This window comes from Meleagris gallopavo, chromosome 10, assembly GCF_905368555.1.
Source record: "Meleagris gallopavo chromosome 10, MGAL_WU_HG_1.1, whole genome shotgun sequence".
NCBI lineage: Eukaryota > Metazoa > Chordata > Aves > Galliformes > Phasianidae > Meleagris > Meleagris gallopavo.
The window spans coordinates 6,191,779-6,211,411 of NC_139413.1; the positions used below are offsets into that span (position 1 = coordinate 6,191,779).

General features: G+C 55.9%; 4 protein-coding genes across 6 annotated transcripts; 3 read left to right on the forward strand and 1 right to left on the reverse strand.

The window, feature by feature from the left end:
* Window positions 1-1,024: 1,024 nt before the first annotated feature.
* Window positions 1,025-17,756, reverse strand: LOC100539713 (protein FAM78B). The gene is made up of 2 exons (XM_031554818.2): window positions 17,619-17,756; window positions 1,025-5,136 (listed from the first exon to the last, which is right to left on the reverse strand). Exon 2 carries the CDS (start codon window positions 4,986-4,988, stop codon window positions 4,614-4,616), a length of 375 nt encoding a protein of 124 aa, XP_031410678.2. The 5' UTR covers window positions 4,989-5,136; window positions 17,619-17,756; the 3' UTR covers window positions 1,025-4,613.
* On the forward strand, window positions 8,236-11,587 carry LOC100539869 (polyisoprenoid diphosphate/phosphate phosphohydrolase PLPP6). Its single transcript, XM_003208598.3, has 2 exons — window positions 8,236-9,268; window positions 10,766-11,587. The coding sequence occupies exons 1-2, from the start codon at window positions 8,365-8,367 to the stop codon at window positions 11,134-11,136; spliced, it is 1,275 nt and encodes a 424-aa protein (XP_003208646.3). The 5' UTR covers window positions 8,236-8,364; the 3' UTR covers window positions 11,137-11,587.
* LOC100540025 (flavin-containing monooxygenase 5-like) lies at window positions 12,212-15,387 on the forward strand. The gene is given in 9 exon segments (XM_010715707.4): window positions 12,212-12,581; window positions 12,584-12,597; window positions 12,819-13,007; window positions 13,081-13,243; window positions 13,464-13,606; window positions 13,743-13,942; window positions 14,052-14,401; window positions 14,518-14,590; window positions 14,684-15,387. Coding segments are annotated over 9 exon segments (1,587 nt in total). The 5' UTR covers window positions 12,212-12,466; the 3' UTR covers window positions 15,024-15,387.
* On the forward strand, window positions 15,539-19,559 carry LOC100540178 (flavin-containing monooxygenase 5-like). Of its 3 annotated transcripts, XM_085231497.1 has the most exons (9): window positions 15,539-16,161; window positions 16,261-16,329; window positions 16,954-17,142; window positions 17,216-17,378; window positions 17,661-17,803; window positions 17,943-18,142; window positions 18,216-18,565; window positions 18,891-18,963; window positions 19,046-19,559. In XM_085231497.1, the coding sequence occupies exons 1-9, from the start codon at window positions 16,027-16,029 to the stop codon at window positions 19,410-19,412; spliced, it is 1,689 nt and encodes a 562-aa protein (XP_085087623.1). In that variant the 5' UTR covers window positions 15,539-16,026; the 3' UTR covers window positions 19,413-19,559. The 3 variants fall into 3 exon arrangements, with proteins under 3 accessions (XP_085087623.1, XP_085087622.1, XP_085087624.1); XM_085231496.1 differs by having other exon boundaries at window positions 15,539-16,329; XM_085231498.1 differs by lacking the exon at window positions 16,261-16,329.
* Window positions 19,560-19,633: the final 74 nt, after the last annotated feature.

Sequence of the window (19,633 nt, forward strand, 5' to 3'; positions counted from 1 at the left end):
AAATTGGATTTAGAGCTAGCTACCCTGTTCCCTAGGGCACAGTAAAATCCTTGTAAACTTCCTGCACTCCAACACCAAAACCTCAGAGATTTCTCCAACACTTACCTCTAAATCCTTGGGATTGTGAAGTCAGAAGGCTTGTGATTTGCTTTCCAGGCATGTTCTGCTGCCCCGCTGCCCAGGGGATGCTTCATGCAGGCCCAAACTTGTCAAGCGATGAACAATGTTTAGTATAGTGCTAGGAAAGAAACCCGCTCACTGAATAGCACACAGGCTGCCTGCCCATCGGCATCTCTCAGTGTCCAGCACAGTCAGCAACACTTGGAACCAGTAGCTACTAAGGAAGCTGGCTGGCACAGGGCACAAGTGTCCTGCAGAACCAGCAAGGACTAGCAGTGCACTGCCACAACCCTGTGCAATGCAATGAGACACCCTCCAGCATCTTGCAGGGATGCAGCATGGATGTCCCCCAGCACCACTCCAAGCCCTCAGCTCTTCCCAGCACCCAATGCAGGCCATGCCAACCCCATCCCTCCTCAGACGGGGCTGTCTTTCAGGCTGAGAACTCCTCTTTTCATTGCTGTCAGGAACTATTCAGTGACTACTGGTATTCTTTCCAAATGTTTCAATTGCTCCTTTTCCTCAACTCCTGGTTGTGGAAATTTAAGTGAACCTTTGTTAAAAAATTCTCCACTATCCCCATTTATTATCTGTACTGAGGAAAAATAACACCATCCGATCTCTGTGTTGAATCTTATTCTCCATCTCTCACTGCAGGAATTGGGATTGCAGTTTCCAAGTAGGAACATCCCCTGTCTGTGCATTTTTTCAGCCTTACAAAGTTTGACAGATTCCCAAGTTCCCCACCAGCTGCGAGGGCTCCCAGGTTCCATGCAGTACTCTGGCACACAGCCCTCACCCTGACCTGATTTCCCCAGGGAGAAAGGGCAGCCTGCACCCCTCCACCCCTCGCAAACATTCCGGCCTGCTGCCCAGAAAAGCCAGATTTAAGCAGACAGAACAATTTGGTTCCAGTACAGATTGAATGTTCTTTTAATCCCAGAGAAGTGAAACGCAACATTTGTTCGAGTTTGCAATAACATCCAAAGACAGAAGTCCAAGCCCCCTACTCCGTAAAGTCATTTGTGTTTAAGGCACTCTGCAAAACCAGCTTTCATCTTCTCTTCCTTCCGATTTTCTCCACACAACAGCAGAATACCTGATTTTGTCTTTTCTCCGTAGTGACACCCACATGTCCTTGCTCTTATCACCATCTCCAGAAATTGGCAACATCAAGTACAGCATGAGCCAAACAGAAAAACACCAGGAGGCCGGGCCAATAAATACATACGGGCACGGGAGGGAGTGCAGCGCCTGAGGGGGAGGAGGAGGCTTCGAGGTCCTGCAGGAAGAGGCCAGACACAGAATGTCCTCCCTGCAGGCACTGATGTGATTCCTCTTCCCCAGTTCTCCCTCCCAAAAGGGGATAGGATGGGAGCGGATGCCCACGAGCATCCCTCCCCATCGGTGCTCCCGAAATGCGTAGGGGAGACCCAGCCACCCCTGCCACGCAGCAGAAATGACCCCCGAGTTCCAGCTGTCAATAAATACAAATAAATAACTCAAATACATCTTAAATAAATAAATAAGAAATAAATAAGAAATAAATAAGTGAGCCGAGCACGCGAGCAAGCAGCCGCGTCCGCATGGGTGCCGAGGACAGGGGTGGCACTTGTGGCACCCACTCCGGCTTCACCCGCCTGCCCCGCAGGCGTTTCCCAGCACCTGCAGCGACGCTCTGAACCCAGAGAGATTGATGGGTGCTTCCCAAAGTGCCGTGCCCAAGTGGCATGTGGGCACAGCCATGAAACCACCACAGGACGGAGCAGAAGGGGCACCTCAGGATGAGGGGGAAGCGCGACCTGTCCCTCCCTGAGATAACGAGGTGCCGGCTACAAGCGGGGATGGGGATGGAGTGCTGGAGGGGCTAGCATCCCATGGGGTGGTTTTACAGCTGAGCTCAGGAGACCAGGTGCTCCTCCCAGAGCCAGCACTGGGGCTCCCAATTGGGGCCCTCAGAAATAAGGGCAGCCAAGCTGCAAGCAACCCCAGACTTTAACATGCAAGCAGATCCTTAGAGGGGCTGATCGCTCCCTATACCCCGAGGAGATGCAGCCAATCCTCTGCCTCTCTCTCTCTCCCTCTGTGCTTCAATGCCACACAGCCCTTTGCTGCACCATTTCCTTGGGCTCAACTGCTCTCCAGCCCCTGCGAAGGCGTTTAACAAGAGCTTTTGGGATTGTTTCTGCCCTAGCAGGTCAACAATACACACCTGTCTTATTTCACACTGAAAGGTATGTCCCCTTCTTCCTCCTCCCCCAAGTTTTGATGCGCGTTGTATTGAAAGTTTCTAACAGCTTTTCCACACACACTTCTGATAAACAAAACATTAGCAATAGCTAAAACTGCCTTTGATCACGTGTCCGTACAAAAACACTGGCTGAATCTCACAAAAACAAGGTGTCCAGTGCTCACCATTTTCTTGCAGAAATTCTGCTCAGAAAAACAAAGCAAACCAGAGCTCAGAGCCTGCTTTATCTCTAGGTTTTTCTCAAGGCAAGGACTCACCCAGCCCTCAGCCAATCCAAAGCAGTTGTTTCCCAGACCGCCAAACCCCTCCATCTGCACCAGGCCGAACAGGAGGAGCAGGACCACAGCCCACAGCACGTCAAAGTGTTCACTGGGGCGTTGGTGTGCAATGCTCCCAGAGGAAAAATAATTAAGAACCGAATAAGTAGCAAAGCCTAATGAGAGTAATAAATAGCATGGGGATTTCACAGGGATTTTTGGTCTAAGACAGCCAGGAGTCCCTTTGCTCGTGGGGAGCAGCTCCCAGATGCCAGAGGTGTGCGTCTCACCCTGGAAAAGCATGAGCTGCACCTGAAGCTTTGCAGGGATTTGTGCGTACTTCAGAGAGCGATGTTGTGGGAAGGCTCTGCCCCAAGGCGTGTGCACACTGAGAAAAAAGGCTCCTCTGCAGCAGGGGGAGCAGGTTTTGCATCCTGGGGAAAGCAAAGAAGCCCTGAGCTGGGCTGCCTGATACCCAGGTTCAAGGAAGTGCTCCTGATGCTGCAAGAAAGGCTTTGACAAGAGTAGCCAGTGAGACAGTTCCCGGGCTCTCCCAGCAGCAAGGGGGATGCAGGAAGCTCCAAGCAGGAACACCTCACATCCCCACAGCAGCAGAAACCTTCATTGTACAAAGGCAGGGGCACAAGCTGGAGGTATGGCAGCATGAAACAGAGCAAGGAAAGCAGCAAAAGCTATATTCATCTGCCCAGGACCCTGTGGCAACACAGGGCACCTGAAGCTGCCCCTGGGTGGGGACAGAGCCACTGTGGCTTCTGCCTCTGCTGCATCCAGGAAGGTGCAACCACCAGAGCTCAGCTGGAAGAAGGGAAATGTTGCTCCCCTGCTACAACAAGCAGGGAAATTGTACATCGCAGCCCACAGCACCAGCCTCCCCACAGACCAGACAGATGCCAGCAATCCAGGCAGTGAAGGGCACAGGGCGGGGAAAAAGGCAACCTGCCAGACACCTGCAACAGCACGAGCAACTTGGACATGCACAGACACTGCACTGCTCCATGGGTGGCTGAGGATCAATCTTCCCACATCAGCAGGCATTTGGGTAGAAATTGAACAAGCACACAACCTCTTGCTATGCACTCATGTCTGCAGGGGAAGCATCCAAATCCTGGAGTACCTCCAAGCTTTTCTGGATACCACGCAAACACCATCAGTAGCTGCCTGCTCTCCTTCGCCTCTGTGAAAAGGCATCGCTTGTGATTTCTCTTCTGGTTGAGAATTCTTGCTCCAGCAAAAGAAATGGCTGGCAGGGATGGGAAAGGGGGGAACTGCAAAGATTTAGTGCACCATAAAACTAAAGGATATCTAACCTGCCCCCAGGTCTCACTCCTACACAGGAATGAACTATGTCATCTCCTACATTCACAACCACTCCAAACACACCAAGACGCATGCATAATGTCCAGCTTCCAGTCAGCTGAGAAAGGCCCTCTCAGGCAGAGATGACTGCTGGCACTAGGCTCTGGCTGGGCACCAGCTCCCGCACTGCCCCCAGGCCCTTCCAAGTCCCAGACAGCATGGCAACATGCTGATTATCCATCTGAAATGCATAGGTAGAGACATGGAGGGGAAGGGTGACCGCACAACCCCCCATGTCTGGCAGGCATGGGCTCCTCTACTACGTTAATGGGGTGGAAAGCAGCATTTGCCACAGGCACGGTTTGATCATGCTCCTGCTCCTCACACTTCCCTGCAAGGAGGCAGGAGATGGTTGGATAAGACAGCCTTTTTTTCCAGCCACAAGCCCTAGAAGCACTTAAATCCACTTCCTGGGACCAGCTTGGCAACCCTTCTCCACAACTGGGCCAAGCTCATGCTCTCTTTCCAACTGAGGAACTTCCAACCACAGCTACAAAGGCAGGCGAACCCAAGAGGTCTGCTTTGGCTCAGGAATCCCACTCATTTGCACCACACCAACAGCACCAAGGTCCCCGTGTGCACACACCAGTGCGTGCCCCGGTGCTGTGCTACTTGGGAGGTATAACAACTATAGGCTGGCCTCGCTTGGGTCTCCACATGAGGACTTGGGCATCGTTGGCATTGGGTTTCACTAGTGCATTTGGTGGGATGGGCTCCATCCTGCTCAAGATCCGGGGCTGCTCCTGCTGAGTCCTTCCCACCAGTCGTGCCCGCTGCCCCAGGAGCTGCATGGGATCAACCTCAATGTCCACTCGCATCCGCCACTTTATAGTCTGCAAGATGATCTTTTCCTTGGTAGTGGTGTTCATAGCCACCAGCCACGTGGTAAAGCTCTGGTCCCTTTTAATCCTGGTCAGCAATGGCACATTACTGTTGCTCACAGGGACAGCCCACGTCACGCTGGGGTAAAAATTGTCATTCATGCTCACCGAGAACCTGGAGATCTTGTTTGTTGGCCCGACCAGGGTCACAGTTTCTGTGGTGTTTCCATACCAGGGGTAGCTCACTCCATCAGAATCACTGATGGCTTTTACTCTTCCTTCTCGCAAGTCGGGCAGTTCCCAGCTTGACCTGGTGAACAGAGAAAGGGCAGGTTACTGGGGAAACAGCAACAGCAGTGCTTGAGCAGTGCCTGCAATGGAAGGAACATAGCAAGCTGTTGTGTGCTGGCACGTGCAGGGTAAAGCACTTGCTTTAGAGCAGGGGGAAAAAGCACAGATAAAAGGGTAACAATTCTATCTGAAACCCCACTGAAAAAGCCGTTCCTCCCGGAGCCACCGGCAGCTCCATACCAGCCAAAGCTGTTCACCAGTGCCTGTCTCTGGCATCACCCATCAGGTCCTCCCTCTGGGAGCACAAACTCAAGAGCAGAGCTTGGGAAACACCTTCCCACCTGCAGGAAGCCCCTGACGACCTCATTCAAGAACAAATTCAAATTCAGCTTTAGCTCCTTCACTGAGTCAGTCAAGGCCAGCAGAAACCTCTGCTCTTCCAACACAACAGCATTTTAATTAACCTGCAATCTAACCAAGTGGGCCTATCCTCATTTCTGAGTGACTCTCAGGTCACTCTCTCCTTAATCTCATTAATGACGAGAAAAAAATAACAGCCTTCCCTGCGTGTCAGCTGCAGCATGGCCACAACCTACACCAAGCCTAAAGCAGCTCTCCCCAGCCTCCAGCTCAGTCTGCAATTTTTACACCCCTAAATATAGGCATTTGCTAAGACGCAGGTGCAGTAATTAAATACCACAATCATGCCTGCTGCTGGTGTGACGAAATCCCTGACATATTGTTAGAGTTGTGGGTGGGGGGAATTCCAGCCAAAATCTTGGCTGCAAACCACATTAGCAACACCAGGCAGATGCAGCGATGGAGAAGATCACCACGTGGTAATTATGAGCAGGGAGAGGGGACAGTGGCCACCCAGCTCAGCAAGCCCCAGCCCAGCTCACCCGGATCTTTCCTGAAATCCTAAGAACAAAAAAAAGCAGAAATTCTTTGGATGCTGAATCTGCATTTTCAATTTAAAAACCATTGCCCCTCACAAATGCAGACAGAGGAGGCTGTGCTAGGTCTCCATCCTGAGGCACATCAGGTTCACAGTATGGGAGTATCTGAGAAAAACTGCCTGTACCACTGCTGGATATCAAAGAAAGGAGAACAAAACAGAAACCTTAAAAGTCCTCAGGCATGTTGCTCTGGTTGAAGCCTCCTGCTGAGCTCAGATGCACACAGATCTGGGCTCTGAAGCTGCCAACGAGCAGCAGGAAACATCTGGCTTCCATCCTTCCCAAGATGCAATGATCTGCACTCACTCTGACCCTCCTAGGCACCCCAGTGTTGCACGCAACAACCCCACTTGCTCTGAAAGTAAGGAGGATGGGGCCATCCCCAGCATCCCCTGCCTGAGCCCAGCCTCACACTAACTCCTCAGCCCTGCTCTGTGGCAACGGCTGGCTTGGGGCAATGCAGAGGGCAGCTCATCTGTGGCCTCCAGGTCCCTCTGCCCTTGAGGAAGGGCAGGAAGCTGGAGGAAGCTGATCCTGGCACAACACCGCAACCTCTGGCACCCACAAGAAATCCCAAGCAGGGTTCTGCTTTCAGGAAGGGCAGCCAGGATAGGGCAGACAAGCTCAGCAGCTTGATGCAAATCTGAGGCTGGTGCCAGCTGCTCCTGCTCCCCAGTAGGATCGGGGCTGGGAGAGCTGCTCCAGCCCAGCACTGCAGCAGCAAGAACAGCCCTGCAGGCAAGGGTAGGTAGCGCCATCTCTCCCTGTCAGGAAGCCAGGGCAGCCCAGAGCTGTGCGAAGTGCCACCTACTTCCATGCTGAGGATTGGCAGGGCAGCCTCCATCTGCTCCCTCCCTTGGAAATGCAAGCAGGCTGACTCCGATAGTGACAGCACAACATCTTTCAGCACGGGGTTGAGGAGAGAGGGTGATTTTCAGAACTGGAAAGTGATGGAAGGGAGCAACTCCTGCGTCTGCACTCCTACACAGTGCATGGCTCACACCAAGGGCTGAAGGGACGGCACGTGCTGTGCTGGAAGGGATGTCCAGAGCCCACAGTTCCTGAGGCTGGAAATCCTCAGGATTTCCAGCAAGGGCTGCTCTGCTGTCCCTCATTTCTGGGGATGTGGGAACAGGAATGGGTAAATCCCAAGCAGCAGCAGGAGGGCTCTCAGAGCTTAACACCAAGCAGTGCATGTGGTGCCACATAGATTCCCCTATTTCTGCCCTCAGAGAAACAGGATCCTGCAGTTCCCAGAAGCAATCAAGAAAAATCAGGTTGATAGGAGTGCAGTGACAAACCTGGCTGTGAGCACAGCACCGACCAGCAGTCTTTGGCACGGATGGAACCCGCAACTCAGCCAGCAGCCTCTGCACCTGCACAGCCCAGCACCAAGCTGACCCTGCTTCCTCAGCAGCACAGCCAACTGCATTGCTCTTTGACGTCCTCCTGAGCCACACACGTGGTGTCTTCAAGCAACGTCATTCATGTAACCATACAAGGGCCTCTATCACCTCACAGAAATGCAGTAGTGCCTTCAACCCATCACAGACCCATCCCAGGACCCCTGTCTCATCCCAAAACCATATCAGGGCCCCATCTCCTCACATAATGATACTGGGGCATCCATCTCCTCACAGAACCACACCAGGACCTCTATTGTGTCATGGGCTCCAGCGCCTCACCTAACTGCACTGGGGCATCCATCCCCTCATGTAACCATATAAGACCAACGTTTCTTTACATAAGTGCACCAGGTCCTCCAGCTCCTCACGCATCCGCTTCAGGGCTTCTGCCCCCTCAACGAACCACACGACGACCTCCACCTGTTCATATAGCCACACTAAGACCTCCATCCCCTCACATAACTGTACCACAACCTCCATTCCACCATGTAACCGCACTGGGGAATCCATCCCTTCGTGGGGCTACACGGGAACCTCAAACCCCTCACACAGCCGCACCAGGACCTCCACCCCCTCACACAGTCAGCTCAGGACCGCCATTCCCTCACACAACTGCCCCAGGACATCCGCTCCCTCCCCTGCCACCCCTCAGGCGCTCCGCAGTGCCGCCCGCTGCCGCCCCCCGCCCGGTGCCGCCCCCCTCCCGCTCCCGCTGCTCACACGCCGAGGTCGCTGTAGGTGTTGTAGAACTCCATGTGGTTGCAGGCCTGGATCCAGCCCACCACCCAGGTGTGGCGCCGAGCGATGGGCGGCATGAGGACGCGCGCCGAGGCGCGGAAGTAGGGCGTGCGGTACCGCAGCACCACCGGCGAGCTCTCCTCGATGGCGGTGGCCGCCGGCTCGATGGTGGCCGACACGTCGGATACCACGATGTGCTCCCGCCGCACCCGCGCCTTGCAGGCCACGCTCTGCAGGCAGCCCATGGCCGCCGCCCCGCCGCCTCCGCCGCGCTCACCCTCCTCCGCGACGCGGGGGCCAGGCGGAGGCCCGGCGTCCCCTCGCCGCCCGCCCCACCATCGCCGCCCGCGCACCGGCGCCCGCACCGGCGCCGGCAGGGCGAACGCGCCGCCGCTTCTCTTGCGGCCCTCGCCGGCCACCGTTGCCGGCTCGGGGCGGGGCGGGGCGGAGCGGGAGGGATCCTCCGGCCGGCAGAGGGCGCTGCAGCCTCGCGCTTCGTCCCGGCGTCCGCGTTCCCTAGCAACCGAGAGGGGGCGGCGGAAGCGGAAGTTCGGCAGCCCGGCGGCGCGGGTCCGGGGACGGCTGGGCCGCAGGAGGCGTGCCTCCCGGCGGCGGGTGACCCGCGTTGGCCTTTCCGGGCCCGGCCCCGCCGCCATGCCTAGTCCCCGCAGCGGCCGCGAGCGCCGCAGCGCTCGCCCCGAGTTCGCGTCCCTGCTGAACCAGCGCGGCCCCGGGGCCCCGGACAGCCCGTCCCGCCGCCGCGAGTCGGCCGGCTCCGCGCCCCCGCCGCTACCCGAGGAGGACTGCATGCGGCTGAACCCGTCCTTCGTGGGCATCGCCCTCAGCTCTCTGCTCGCCGTCGACCTCTGGGCCTCCAAGCGCCTGGGAGTGTGCGCCGGGGAGGCCTCGGCTTGGGGCAGCGCCCGCCCGCTGCTGAAAGTGGTTGAGGTGTCGGGGCACGGCATCCCCTGGCTGCTGGGCACCTTCTACGGGCTCTGCCAGAGCGACAGCTCGGCCGCCAGGGAGGTGCTGCTCAACCTGTTCTTCGGTGAGGCCGGGAAGGGGCTCCCCGGGCGGGAGAACGGGTCCCGAGGGAAGGGGAGAACAGAGAGAACTGGAATGATCTGAGGCCTCGCAGCCCCTGGGAGCCACGCGGCTCCCAACAGCTGTTGTGGCTGCCAAGAGCTGCGGCATCTCAACAGTTTACTCAAGCACGCAGACATCAGCGCCTGCAGGCTTGCTGCAGGCAGTACCTGCTTGCACTGATCTGTATCAGCCAGTGTGGAAATCTGGTTCAAAGCACGCACTGTAATTATGCGTGGTGTAATGTTTTTTTCCGCTGGCATTCTACTGGGTAGATGTAGATTCAACATTTTTGCTTGCCTAGAAACTGCAGTAGCTCCAGAACAGACCTCTCCTGAACCCCAGTCCTTACCCTGTGAGATACTAAGGTCTCACATGGATTGTCTGAATCTAAATGTTTGATGGGGAATGCAAGTTTTCATGCATATTGTTTACTTTGCATTGTGTGGTCAGATCACTGTCCCTGGAGAGCTGGTGGGAGGCCCTTGGTGGCCTCCAACCACTGCTCTGCTCAGAGCAGCGCTATCGTGGCACCAGGGCCACCCTCTGGGGAAGGAGCCCTACCTGATACCCAGATGCAATAAAAAGAAAGGATTGAAATGAGCTTAGTTGTTTTAAGAAAAAAAAACAAAACAAACAAAAAAAAACCTCATACAAATCAAACAAACATTCATCCTTAAATGATTAACCAAAGAGAATTAACTGAAGTAGCCAAAGAACTTTGTGCCCAGCAACAAAGGTTACAACAAGGAGATATCAATCTCTCAGACATGGCTTCCTAGAAAGACGCAGCCACAGCTGCCAGCAATGGAAGCTGGCTAAATGGGAGAGAGAAGACACCGCCAGCAGCCCTTGTCAGACAGCAATTGATTTCTCACAGGCATTTCTGACTTCTATCACAGCAGCCTGTAGCACTCTGGGAGAAAGCTGGTACTAAGCCATCTTTTTGTCAGGTCTTAAAAGCCAAAGCCTGGTTACCTTTTACACATTGGTGCCCCCATCAGCAGGGAGAAGCCAGGTGAGGAGTTGTGAGCCCTCAGACTGCTGAGGAGTGCCTGGACCACCTTTGCACTGAGCCACAGCTGAGCACCTGAGGCAGATTGATCATTTACCAGGGTGAGTGCACTTTGTGCAAAGTAATGATGAATCAGCATGGACTGGCAGGGAATATTAACCCGTTGGGTGCCTTCAAATTAGGGAAGGATTTGAGCTCTGAGTCACAGAGATCAGATTTCACACAAGAAGAAAAGCCCAGCCTAGAGTGCTGACAGATGTGCTCATACACAAGTTCAGGCCCTGGATGAGTGCTATGCTCTCCTTGCTTAGGTTCTGCAGCCGTGAGAAACGCCACCTTCTCTTAGCAGCTTTGGTAGCTATGCATTTTCATACATAATGGCTTTGCATTGTTTCTCATCTCCCATGGGACTTCTGTTTTTGCTCACTTGCTGTTATTGTCTCCTAGCACTGGTGCTGGATCTCGTGCTGGTGGCAGTGGTGAAAGGGATCGTCAGACGGCCACGGCCTACCCACAACAAGATGGACATGTTCGTCACCGTCTCGGTGGACAAGTACTCCTTCCCATCAGGCCATGCCACCAGAGCTGCCCTGGTCTGCCGCTTTGTTCTGCACCACCTGGTGCTTGCCATCCCACTGCGGGTCCTCGTGGTGCTCTGGGTTCTCATAGTTGGCATTTCAAGGGTCATGCTGGGCAGGCACAATGTGACGGATGTGCTCTTCGGCTTGTTCCTGGGCTACGTGCTGTACAGCGTGGTGGAGTACTGCTGGCTCTCCCCGCTGAACGCGCCTGCCCTCTTTGCACTCTGGAGCCATTGATGGCTGCACCCCTCCCAAAGGAGGAGGCATACACCCTGTTCTCTAAGTGCATGCACATGGAGAGGGGTTATGCTGTGACTCCTATCCATCCAGCCAACACTTAACACTAGTGGTGCTGCAGGTTCCCAGGCCTGCAGTTAGACACTTGGTGCTGTCTTGCCCTGCTGACGAGCTGTCAGGCAGAGCGTGTGCTGGCCAAGCAGCTGCACTGACTACTCTTCAGTGACAAACCAGTTCCTGCAGAGCCTGGGAAGAGGTCAGCACATCCATCCGGCAGCTCACTGCTGATACTGTGAATCAGCATGCCTTTGCTGGGCACCTGCTGTATTAGCCTATGGTGTATGTGGTAGCTGGGGCTTTGCAGAGCTACCAGCAGGAGAGAGGTTTCTCCGCAATTACCCATGTATCTGTGTGCTATAAATACACTGATCATGTTGCTGTTGTGAGTGCACTTTCTGCAGTCTCCTCCATAATACCCATCTAGGGGGGGACTCACCAAGATCTCTTCTCATGTTTAGAAAGAGTTCTGCCTTCTAAGTAACGTCTCTTCCCTTTTTTGTGTGATTTAAACTCTGCCCCGAGACCAGATCTCAATCAGCAAGGTCACAGGCATCTGGCTGCCAGTACTGTGGGGAAGGGATGGGGTGTCAAAGGGTTTGGTTCATCCGTTCCCTCTCTAAGAGGTGGGGAAGCAGCTCCCAGCAGCAGCTTGCATCTAAAGCCGCTGTGCATAGCGTTACAGCTTTTTTTTTTTCCCCTCCCACAAGCTTTTCTGTTGCCCAGGGGTGACAGCTTGCCCCAAGGCACCCATATAGGATGCAACAAGTGGAGCAGAATGCGTGGCATTGGTCATGTACTGAGCAAGTCAGGGGCAGAGTCCAGGGCTTGAGGACTTTTGGTCCTTCTTCCCACTGCCAAGGGCAGTGCAATGGCAAGCTGTGCAGTTGTTTCGCAGCACGGTTGGAAACCAGCAACCTTAGCGTAATCAGGGCTGGGCTGATCTCAGAGGAGGCAAAAGTCCAAGGGAATGATTGATTTTACAGCACGCATGTCATAGGGCTGGGCCACCCCTCACCCCCTCGCCAGCCCCGGGCACCCCAACGGCGTTCCCTCTCAGTGTCCCCTCGCAGGGCTCCCTGGTTGAGCACTGGGGCAGCTCCTGGCGCAAGCCGCTGACGGAAAAGCGAAGCGCCAGAACGAGCCGTGCACTGGCTTCCTGGCCCACGGCCCCCGTGGGAGGAGTGACGGCGGGGCGGGGGGGGTAGGCCGTTCTCCGCCGTACGCCATAAATCCGGGCTGCGCTGATCGTGGCAAAACGTCGGAGGGCGGCATGGCGAGGCGGGTGGCCATCATCGGTGGGGGCAGCAGTGGGCTGTGCGCCATCAAAGCCTGCCTGGATGAAGGGCTGGAGCCCGTCTGCTTCGAGAGAAGCGGGGACATCGGGGGCTATGGAGGTTTGAGGTAAGCCGTGCCAGCTGCAGGCTCTGTGTTGTAACTGTCACTAGGGGAATCAAAGTGGCCACGGTGGGATCGTGGAGCAAGGGCTGAACACACATCTGCCCCCCATTCCAGAGGGTCCTGGGGACCCTCACTGGCAGCAGAACTCCTCCAGCCCTATTGCAAGGCAGTGACCTGCTATGGGGCAAGCCATCAGGATGCTGAGCCGTGCCCTATGCCTGCAGGAGAAGCCTGAGGAGGGCCGCGCCAGCATCTACCGCTCCGTCATCATCAACACTTCCAAGGAGATGATGTGCTTCAGCGACTTCCCCATCCCCGACGACTTCCCCAACTACATGCACCACTCCAAGATCATGGAGTACTTCCGCATGTACGCGCGGCGCTTCGACCTGCTCCGCCACATCCGCTTCAGGGTGAGCGCCGGGGGCCGGGGGGCAGCACGGGGACGGGGCCACAGAGATGCTGACATCTGCTCCCCCCACGCAGACCAGTGTGCGCCGCGTGGCCAAGCACCCTGACTTTGCCACCACGGGCCGCTGGGAGGTGGAAACCGAGAGTGAGGGCAAGCAGGAGTCAGCCACCTTCGACGCCGTGTTGGTGTGCACTGGGCACCACACTGATGCGCACCTCCCGCTGCACGCCTTCCCTGGTATGCTGCCGTGTGCCCCTGCCATGAAAGAGCCCAGGAAGCTCTGATGTTGCTGTCCCCATTTTCCTCTCTGCTTTTCTTCCCAGTCCTATGCGTTTCCCTGCTGAGTTCGACCCTCTGATAGGTCTGGCAGAGCTCCTCAAAGACCTTGCTTCGTTCTTTGGAGGTCATCCTCCAGCCCAGCAGTGGGAAGCACAGCATTCCTCCTCCCTCCCCACAGGCATTGAGAAGTTCAAGGGCCGTTACCTCCACAGCCGTGACTACAAGGAACCCCGGGAGTTCATGGACAAGAGGGTCGTTGTCATTGGGATTGGGAATTCAGGGTCAGACCTGGCCGTGGAGATCAGCCAAACGGCCAAGCAGGTGAGCAGCAGCAGGGGGGGTCACCAGCGGCAGGGCATCCTAAGGACACCCCCATGCCAAGATGTCTCCTCAGGGCTGTCCTTGGTGTCCCCATGCCTATCACACCAATAAGGAAACAACTTTCTTCCTCACCAAGGTCTTCCTCAGCACCCGCCGAGGTGCATGGATCTTGAACCGCGTAGGACAGCAGGGCTACCCCATTGACACCATCTTCACCACTCGCATGAAGTCATTCTTGCAGCATCTGATGACCTCCTCCATGGCAAGCAACTACGCAGAGAAGCAGCTGAACATGAGATTCGATCACGCAAACTATGGCCTGAAGCCAAATCACAGGTGCCAGCAAACACATCCTCCGGCCATGTCCATTTCTGGGGCTGAGCATCCTCAGAGCAGGATGCTGCACAGACACCTCAGTGCCCTGATAGCTCCTTCTGTCCTCCAGGGTCCTCGACCAGCACCCAACTATCAATGACGACCTGCCCAACCGCATCATTTCGGGCAGGGTGCGGGTCAAGCCGAACATCAAGCAGTTCACAGAAACATCTGCCATTTTTGAGGATGGCACTAGGGAAGACATAGATGCTGTAGTCTTTGCCACAGGGTACAGCTTCTCCTTCCCCTTCCTTGAGGGCTATGTGAAGGTGGTGGAGAACCAGGTCTCTCTCTATAAATATGTGTTTCCTGTTGACCTGGAGAAGCCAACACTGGCTTTCATTGGCTACATCCAGCCTCTGGGAGCCATCATGCCCATCTCAGAGATGCAGTGTCGCTGGGCCACCCGTGTCTTCAAGGGTGAGACAAACTGTCCCCTGAGACTGCAGCTCTGGAATCAGGGCAGATGGTGTCCAGCTATCTGCCTCCTGTGCCTTTGGTACTGCAGCCCCCTCACACAGGGCTCTTCTACGCAGGACTGAACAAACTGCCGCCCAGGCACAACATGGAAGCTGATATCAAGCACAAGAAAGAGGAGATGGCCAAGCGGTAAGGACTCAACTGGGATGGGGCAGCAGCCTGTGAGGGCTTCTGGTGGGCTCTCATGGCCACATCCCACCAGCTCCCTGTCCCTGCCCACAGGTACGTGACCAGCCGGCGGCACACCATCCAGGTGGATTACATTCCCTACATGGACGAGCTCGCCTGCCAGCTGGGTGTCAAGCCCAACCTGCTGATGCTCTTCCTCACTGACCCCAAGCTGGCACTGGAGGTGCTGCTGGGGCCCTGCACGCCCTACCAGTACCGCCTGCACGGCCCAGGTGCATGGCAGGGTGCGCGAGAGGCCATCCTGTCCCAGCAGCAACGCATTGTTCAACCCCTGCAGACACGGCATGTGGAGAAGCACACCTCCACCATGCCGCTCCTCCTCAAGCTGGCTGGGGCCCTGGCAGTCTTCGCTGTCATCTTTACCTACCTGTAGGCTGCTGCACTCTGCCTGGTGGGGTTGGTAATGCTTGGGAGACTACACAATCCATTGCAGCCATGCCCCTCTCATCAAGGGAACTCTCCGCTTGTTGGCACGGCCACAGACAGTGAGTGCAATGCACCAGGCCCTCCCACGTGGGGCAGACCCAAAAAGCACCCTGCAACGATTCTGAGAGGAAGGAAAAACCCTTCTCATGTGTGGGGGAAAGCCCTGTCCTGCTCAGGTATCGCTGTTGGCTGAGCATAGGCTCTTCTGTCATCTGTAATTCCAATGTGCCTCCACTGATTACATTCATATGGTTTCTACATAGCAAAGGTATAGCAAAGTTTCTAACCAGATTAAAGTGTTTTCAACAGAACCAGATGCCTGACCTGTTACTCAGATTCCCCTGTGTGCTGAGAATACACATGGGATGGGGTCTGCATGTGTGCACACACATGCATACATCTGCAGCAACGCAATCTTGCCTGGGGTACATGCAGCTGGAACAGATCCTGGGGATCACATCAGCACAGATCATTCCCATCCCTGTAACTCACACACAACCCCCCAAAGGACAGCAAATGGGGACATGCATTGGGGACCTGGAGTGATGCTGGCTGTTCCAGGCTGCAATGCACCAAGGCTGGCACTCATGCCTGGAGCATGCCCTCTGTTTTGTTTTTCACATAGTGACTTGCTAAAATTTGGAGCATGGCCACATCTCAGCCTCCGCACCCAGGAAGTTCCTAGGGCAGGCTTCAGCATCATTACGTGCTTAGAGAAAATAATGAGCCCTTTGCAAAGGGCGGGTAGGAACCTGTAGATCATGTCTGGATGAAACATCTTGTGATGCCTCAGTTGAACACAGCCATCCACGCTGAGAAACACAGGGACACCCAGCACAGCTGAGCGGCACCAAACGCGTCCCTCTTGTGCCTCTCACCAGACTCAGTGATCTCCTGTGTGCCCAACGGCACAGCCTCCCCTGCCACCACTGCTGTCACTGCTGCCAGACATGGCTGCCCAGAGAGTAGCCATCATCGGTGCTGGCGCCTCCGGCTTGTGTGCCCTGAAATGCTGCCTGGATGAAGGTCTGGCCCCCACCTGCTTCGAGAGGAGCGGGGACATCGGGGGGCTGTGGCGGTTCGAGGTAAGCACCATGCTGTGCAGAGCTGCCCTAGACAGCAGCACAGATAGGATCTCTTACTGGCAGCTAATGAAGCACTGCTGGGACATCCCCTTGGCACAGACTGGGATGCTGGCAGTGCAGGACTGGTCCTGCCCAAGGAGCCACTGCTGGGGCCAGCTGTCAGCCCAGGTTTGCTTTCCTGCCTCAGAGTGAATGTTTCCCATCCCTCCCTCCCCAGCCTGTCCTGATCCCATCCATCCCTTCCCATGGTCCCACCTGCCAACCCCCTTCCCCCTCGCAGCTGCTCCACTGCTGCTGGCATTACTTTCCTATCCTTCCCAGCCCCTTCTTCCTCTGAAGGTCCTGGCTGTCCCTCATCCTTTACCTCTCCTACCTCCCACACATAGGCACAGGGTGCTGCCTTTGTTCTCCTTGCCAAGGGAAAGCCCCAGAGCTTGTTTCTGCACTTGCCAAGCAATGCCACTGTCTCTTCTTCCCAAGAAGAGCTAACCTGGCATGCTCTGCTGCCCTGCCCAGCCTTTCAGTGAGCAGGACAGCCTGGGAAAGTGAACAGTGCTGGCATGGGGTTTGGGGCTGCCTGTCTAACACGATGGGGGTTTTGCCCAATGATGGAGCAGAGCTAATGCATGGGAGCCAGAGGCTGAGCTGCAGGGGCAAATATCAGGAACTGGGCTGAGCTGACACAATGGCTGCCTCAGTCTTCTGGGACTAATGGGATAGTCATAGCACAGTTGGGTTTGGGACCGCCACATGTTCCCCTTGCCAGCACTGAGCCATGCCCTATGCCTGCAGGAGAAGCCTGAGGAGGGCCGCGCCAGCATCTACCGCTCCGTCATCATCAACACTTCCAAGGAGATGATGTGCTTCAGCGACTTCCCCATCCCCGACGACTTCCCCAACTACATGCACCACTCCAAGATCATGGAGTACTTCCGCATGTACGCGCGGCGCTTCGACCTGCTCCGCCACATCCGCTTCAGGGTGAGCGCCGGGGGCTGGGGGGCAGCACGGGGACGGGGCCACAGAGATGCTGACATCTGCTCCCCCCACGCAGACCAGTGTGCGCCGCGTGGCCAAGCACCCTGACTTTGCCACCACGGGCCGCTGGGAGGTGGAGACCGAGAGCGAGGGCAAGCAGGAGTCAGCCACCTTCGACGCCGTGTTGGTGTGCACCGGGCACCACACTGATGCGCACCTCCCGCTGCACGCCTTCCCTGGTATGCTGCCATATGCCCCTGCTCCAGGAATCCTCTTCCCCAAGACTCTTCACAGCCCTGTCCCCTCTGGCTGAGCCCTGACCCCCACCTGTGGTTGCTCCCTTCATGTCAAAAACCTCAAAGCCAAGCAGGGTGCTGAGGGTGACACCGATCATCTCCCAGGCTGGAGATGCCACCACCTCCCTGGGTACCATCCCTGGGCAGCTCCCACTGGGCTCAGCCTGCTCCCAGAGCACATACCTCGCACAAGAAAAGGACAACCACCCCTCCTCTCTCTTGCAGGACTGGACAAGTTTGAAGGCTGGTACCTGCACAGCCGGGACTACAAGAGCCCGCAGTCCTTTGCAGAAAAGCAGGTCATAGTGGTCGGCACCGGGAACTCAGGCATCGACATCGCGGTGGAGCTGAGCCACACAGCCAAGCAGGTGATGTCCCAAGACAACCAGGCTCAGCATGCCCCTGCTCCTTGCTCCCAGCCTGTTTTTACTCCTGGACCATGTAAGTCTGTCTGACTTTGGGCCAGCACTGCAGTTCAGATTAAATGTCCCTTCTCACTTCTACCAGGTGTTTCTCAGCACCAAGCGTGGGACATGGGTAATGCACCGGGTGGCAGAAGGTGGGTACCCCTTTGACTTCTCCTACCTCAGCCGCTTCACCCAGCTCCTCCAAAGCCTGCTGCCCCTCTCTGTGAGCAACTTCATGCTGGAGAGGAAACTCAACATGCGCTTTGACCACGCTCTCTATGGTCTGAAGCCAAAACACCGGTGAGTGTTTGTGGCAGCGTTACGGGGACCTGTCAGCACCCGGCCCTGCATGAGCTCTGTTTGTTCTCGCCAGGGTCTTCAACCAGCACTTGACCATCAACGATGACCTGCCCAACCGCATCATTTCAGGCAGGGTGCGGGTCAAGCCGAACATCAAGCAGTTCACAGAAACATCTGCCATTTTTGAGGATGGCACTAGGGAAGATATAGATGCTGTAGTCTTTGCCACAGGGTACAGCTTCTCCTTCCCCTTCCTTGAGGATTCTGTGAAGGTGGTGGAGAATCACGTCCCCCTCTATAAGTTTATGTTCCCAGCTGACCTGGAGAAGCCGACGTTGGCTTTCATTGGCTACATCCAGCCTCTGGGAGCCATCATGCCCATCTCAGAGATGCAGAGTCGCTGGGCCACCCGTGTCTTCAAGGGTAAGCGAGACGGGCAGGGAATGCACTCCTCTGGGTATGGCAAAACCAAATTGTTCAGCTGGTAGCATGTGCTCCTGCTTTTATCATCCTTCTATGAAGGGATATAAAGCAGCATTGTTTCGCAACAAGAGTTGCACACATTTTCATCATATAGTAATGGGTCTCCTCTCCTGCAACCCATTTTCACTCTTTTATTTCTTTGCCTGTGCCTCTCTCTTGCGCCTGTTTGGTTGCCCAAAGGCTTTCCTACGCCACAGAGGCCACACTGGGTGCAGAGGGGCATGCTTGCTGAGAGCACAGCTCTCTCCTTCTCCTTCTTCCGTAGGTCTGCACAAGCTGCCACCAATCAGCACCATGCTGGCTGACATCGCACAAACCAAGGACAAAATAGCTAAGCGGTAAGGACCCTGTGGGTCACTAACCCTGCCACTACCTCCTCAATGCACACACACTGAGCCAGCCTGCTGTCCCTGCCCACAGGTATGTGGCCAGCCGGCGGCACACCATCCAGGTGGATTATATTCCCTACATGGACGAGCTCGCCTGCCAGCTGGGTGTCAAACCCAACCTGCCGATGCTCTTCCTCACTGACCCTAAGCTGGCACTGGAGGTGCTGCTGGGGCCCTGCACGCCCTACCAGTACCGCCTGCACGGCCCAGGTGCATGGCAGGGTGCGCGAGAGGCCATCCTGTCCCAGCAGCAACGCGTTGACCAGCCCCTGCGGGGCACGGCCAGGCACCCAGTGCCGCACTGCAGCTCTGTGCCACACATCTTCAAGGTCTTCTTCAGCCTCGGATTGATTGTGGCCACGCTCATCTACGTCTCGCTGTCCCCTCAGCCCCAGTGAAGGGGGCGGCTGGACATCCCCTTCCTCTCCTTGGGGTTTCGGTGCTGTTGGGAGAGGCTCAAAGAGTCCTGCCGGATGCGTAGTGGCATGGCGAACTCTTTCCTCATGGAAAAAGGAAATAAAGCTTGTCCCCGTTCTCCGGGGTGAAGGGTCAGGCTCTGGTCCGCCTTCACGGACGTCCGCACCACGCACACATCGCACAACACAGAGCTATTCGCGCC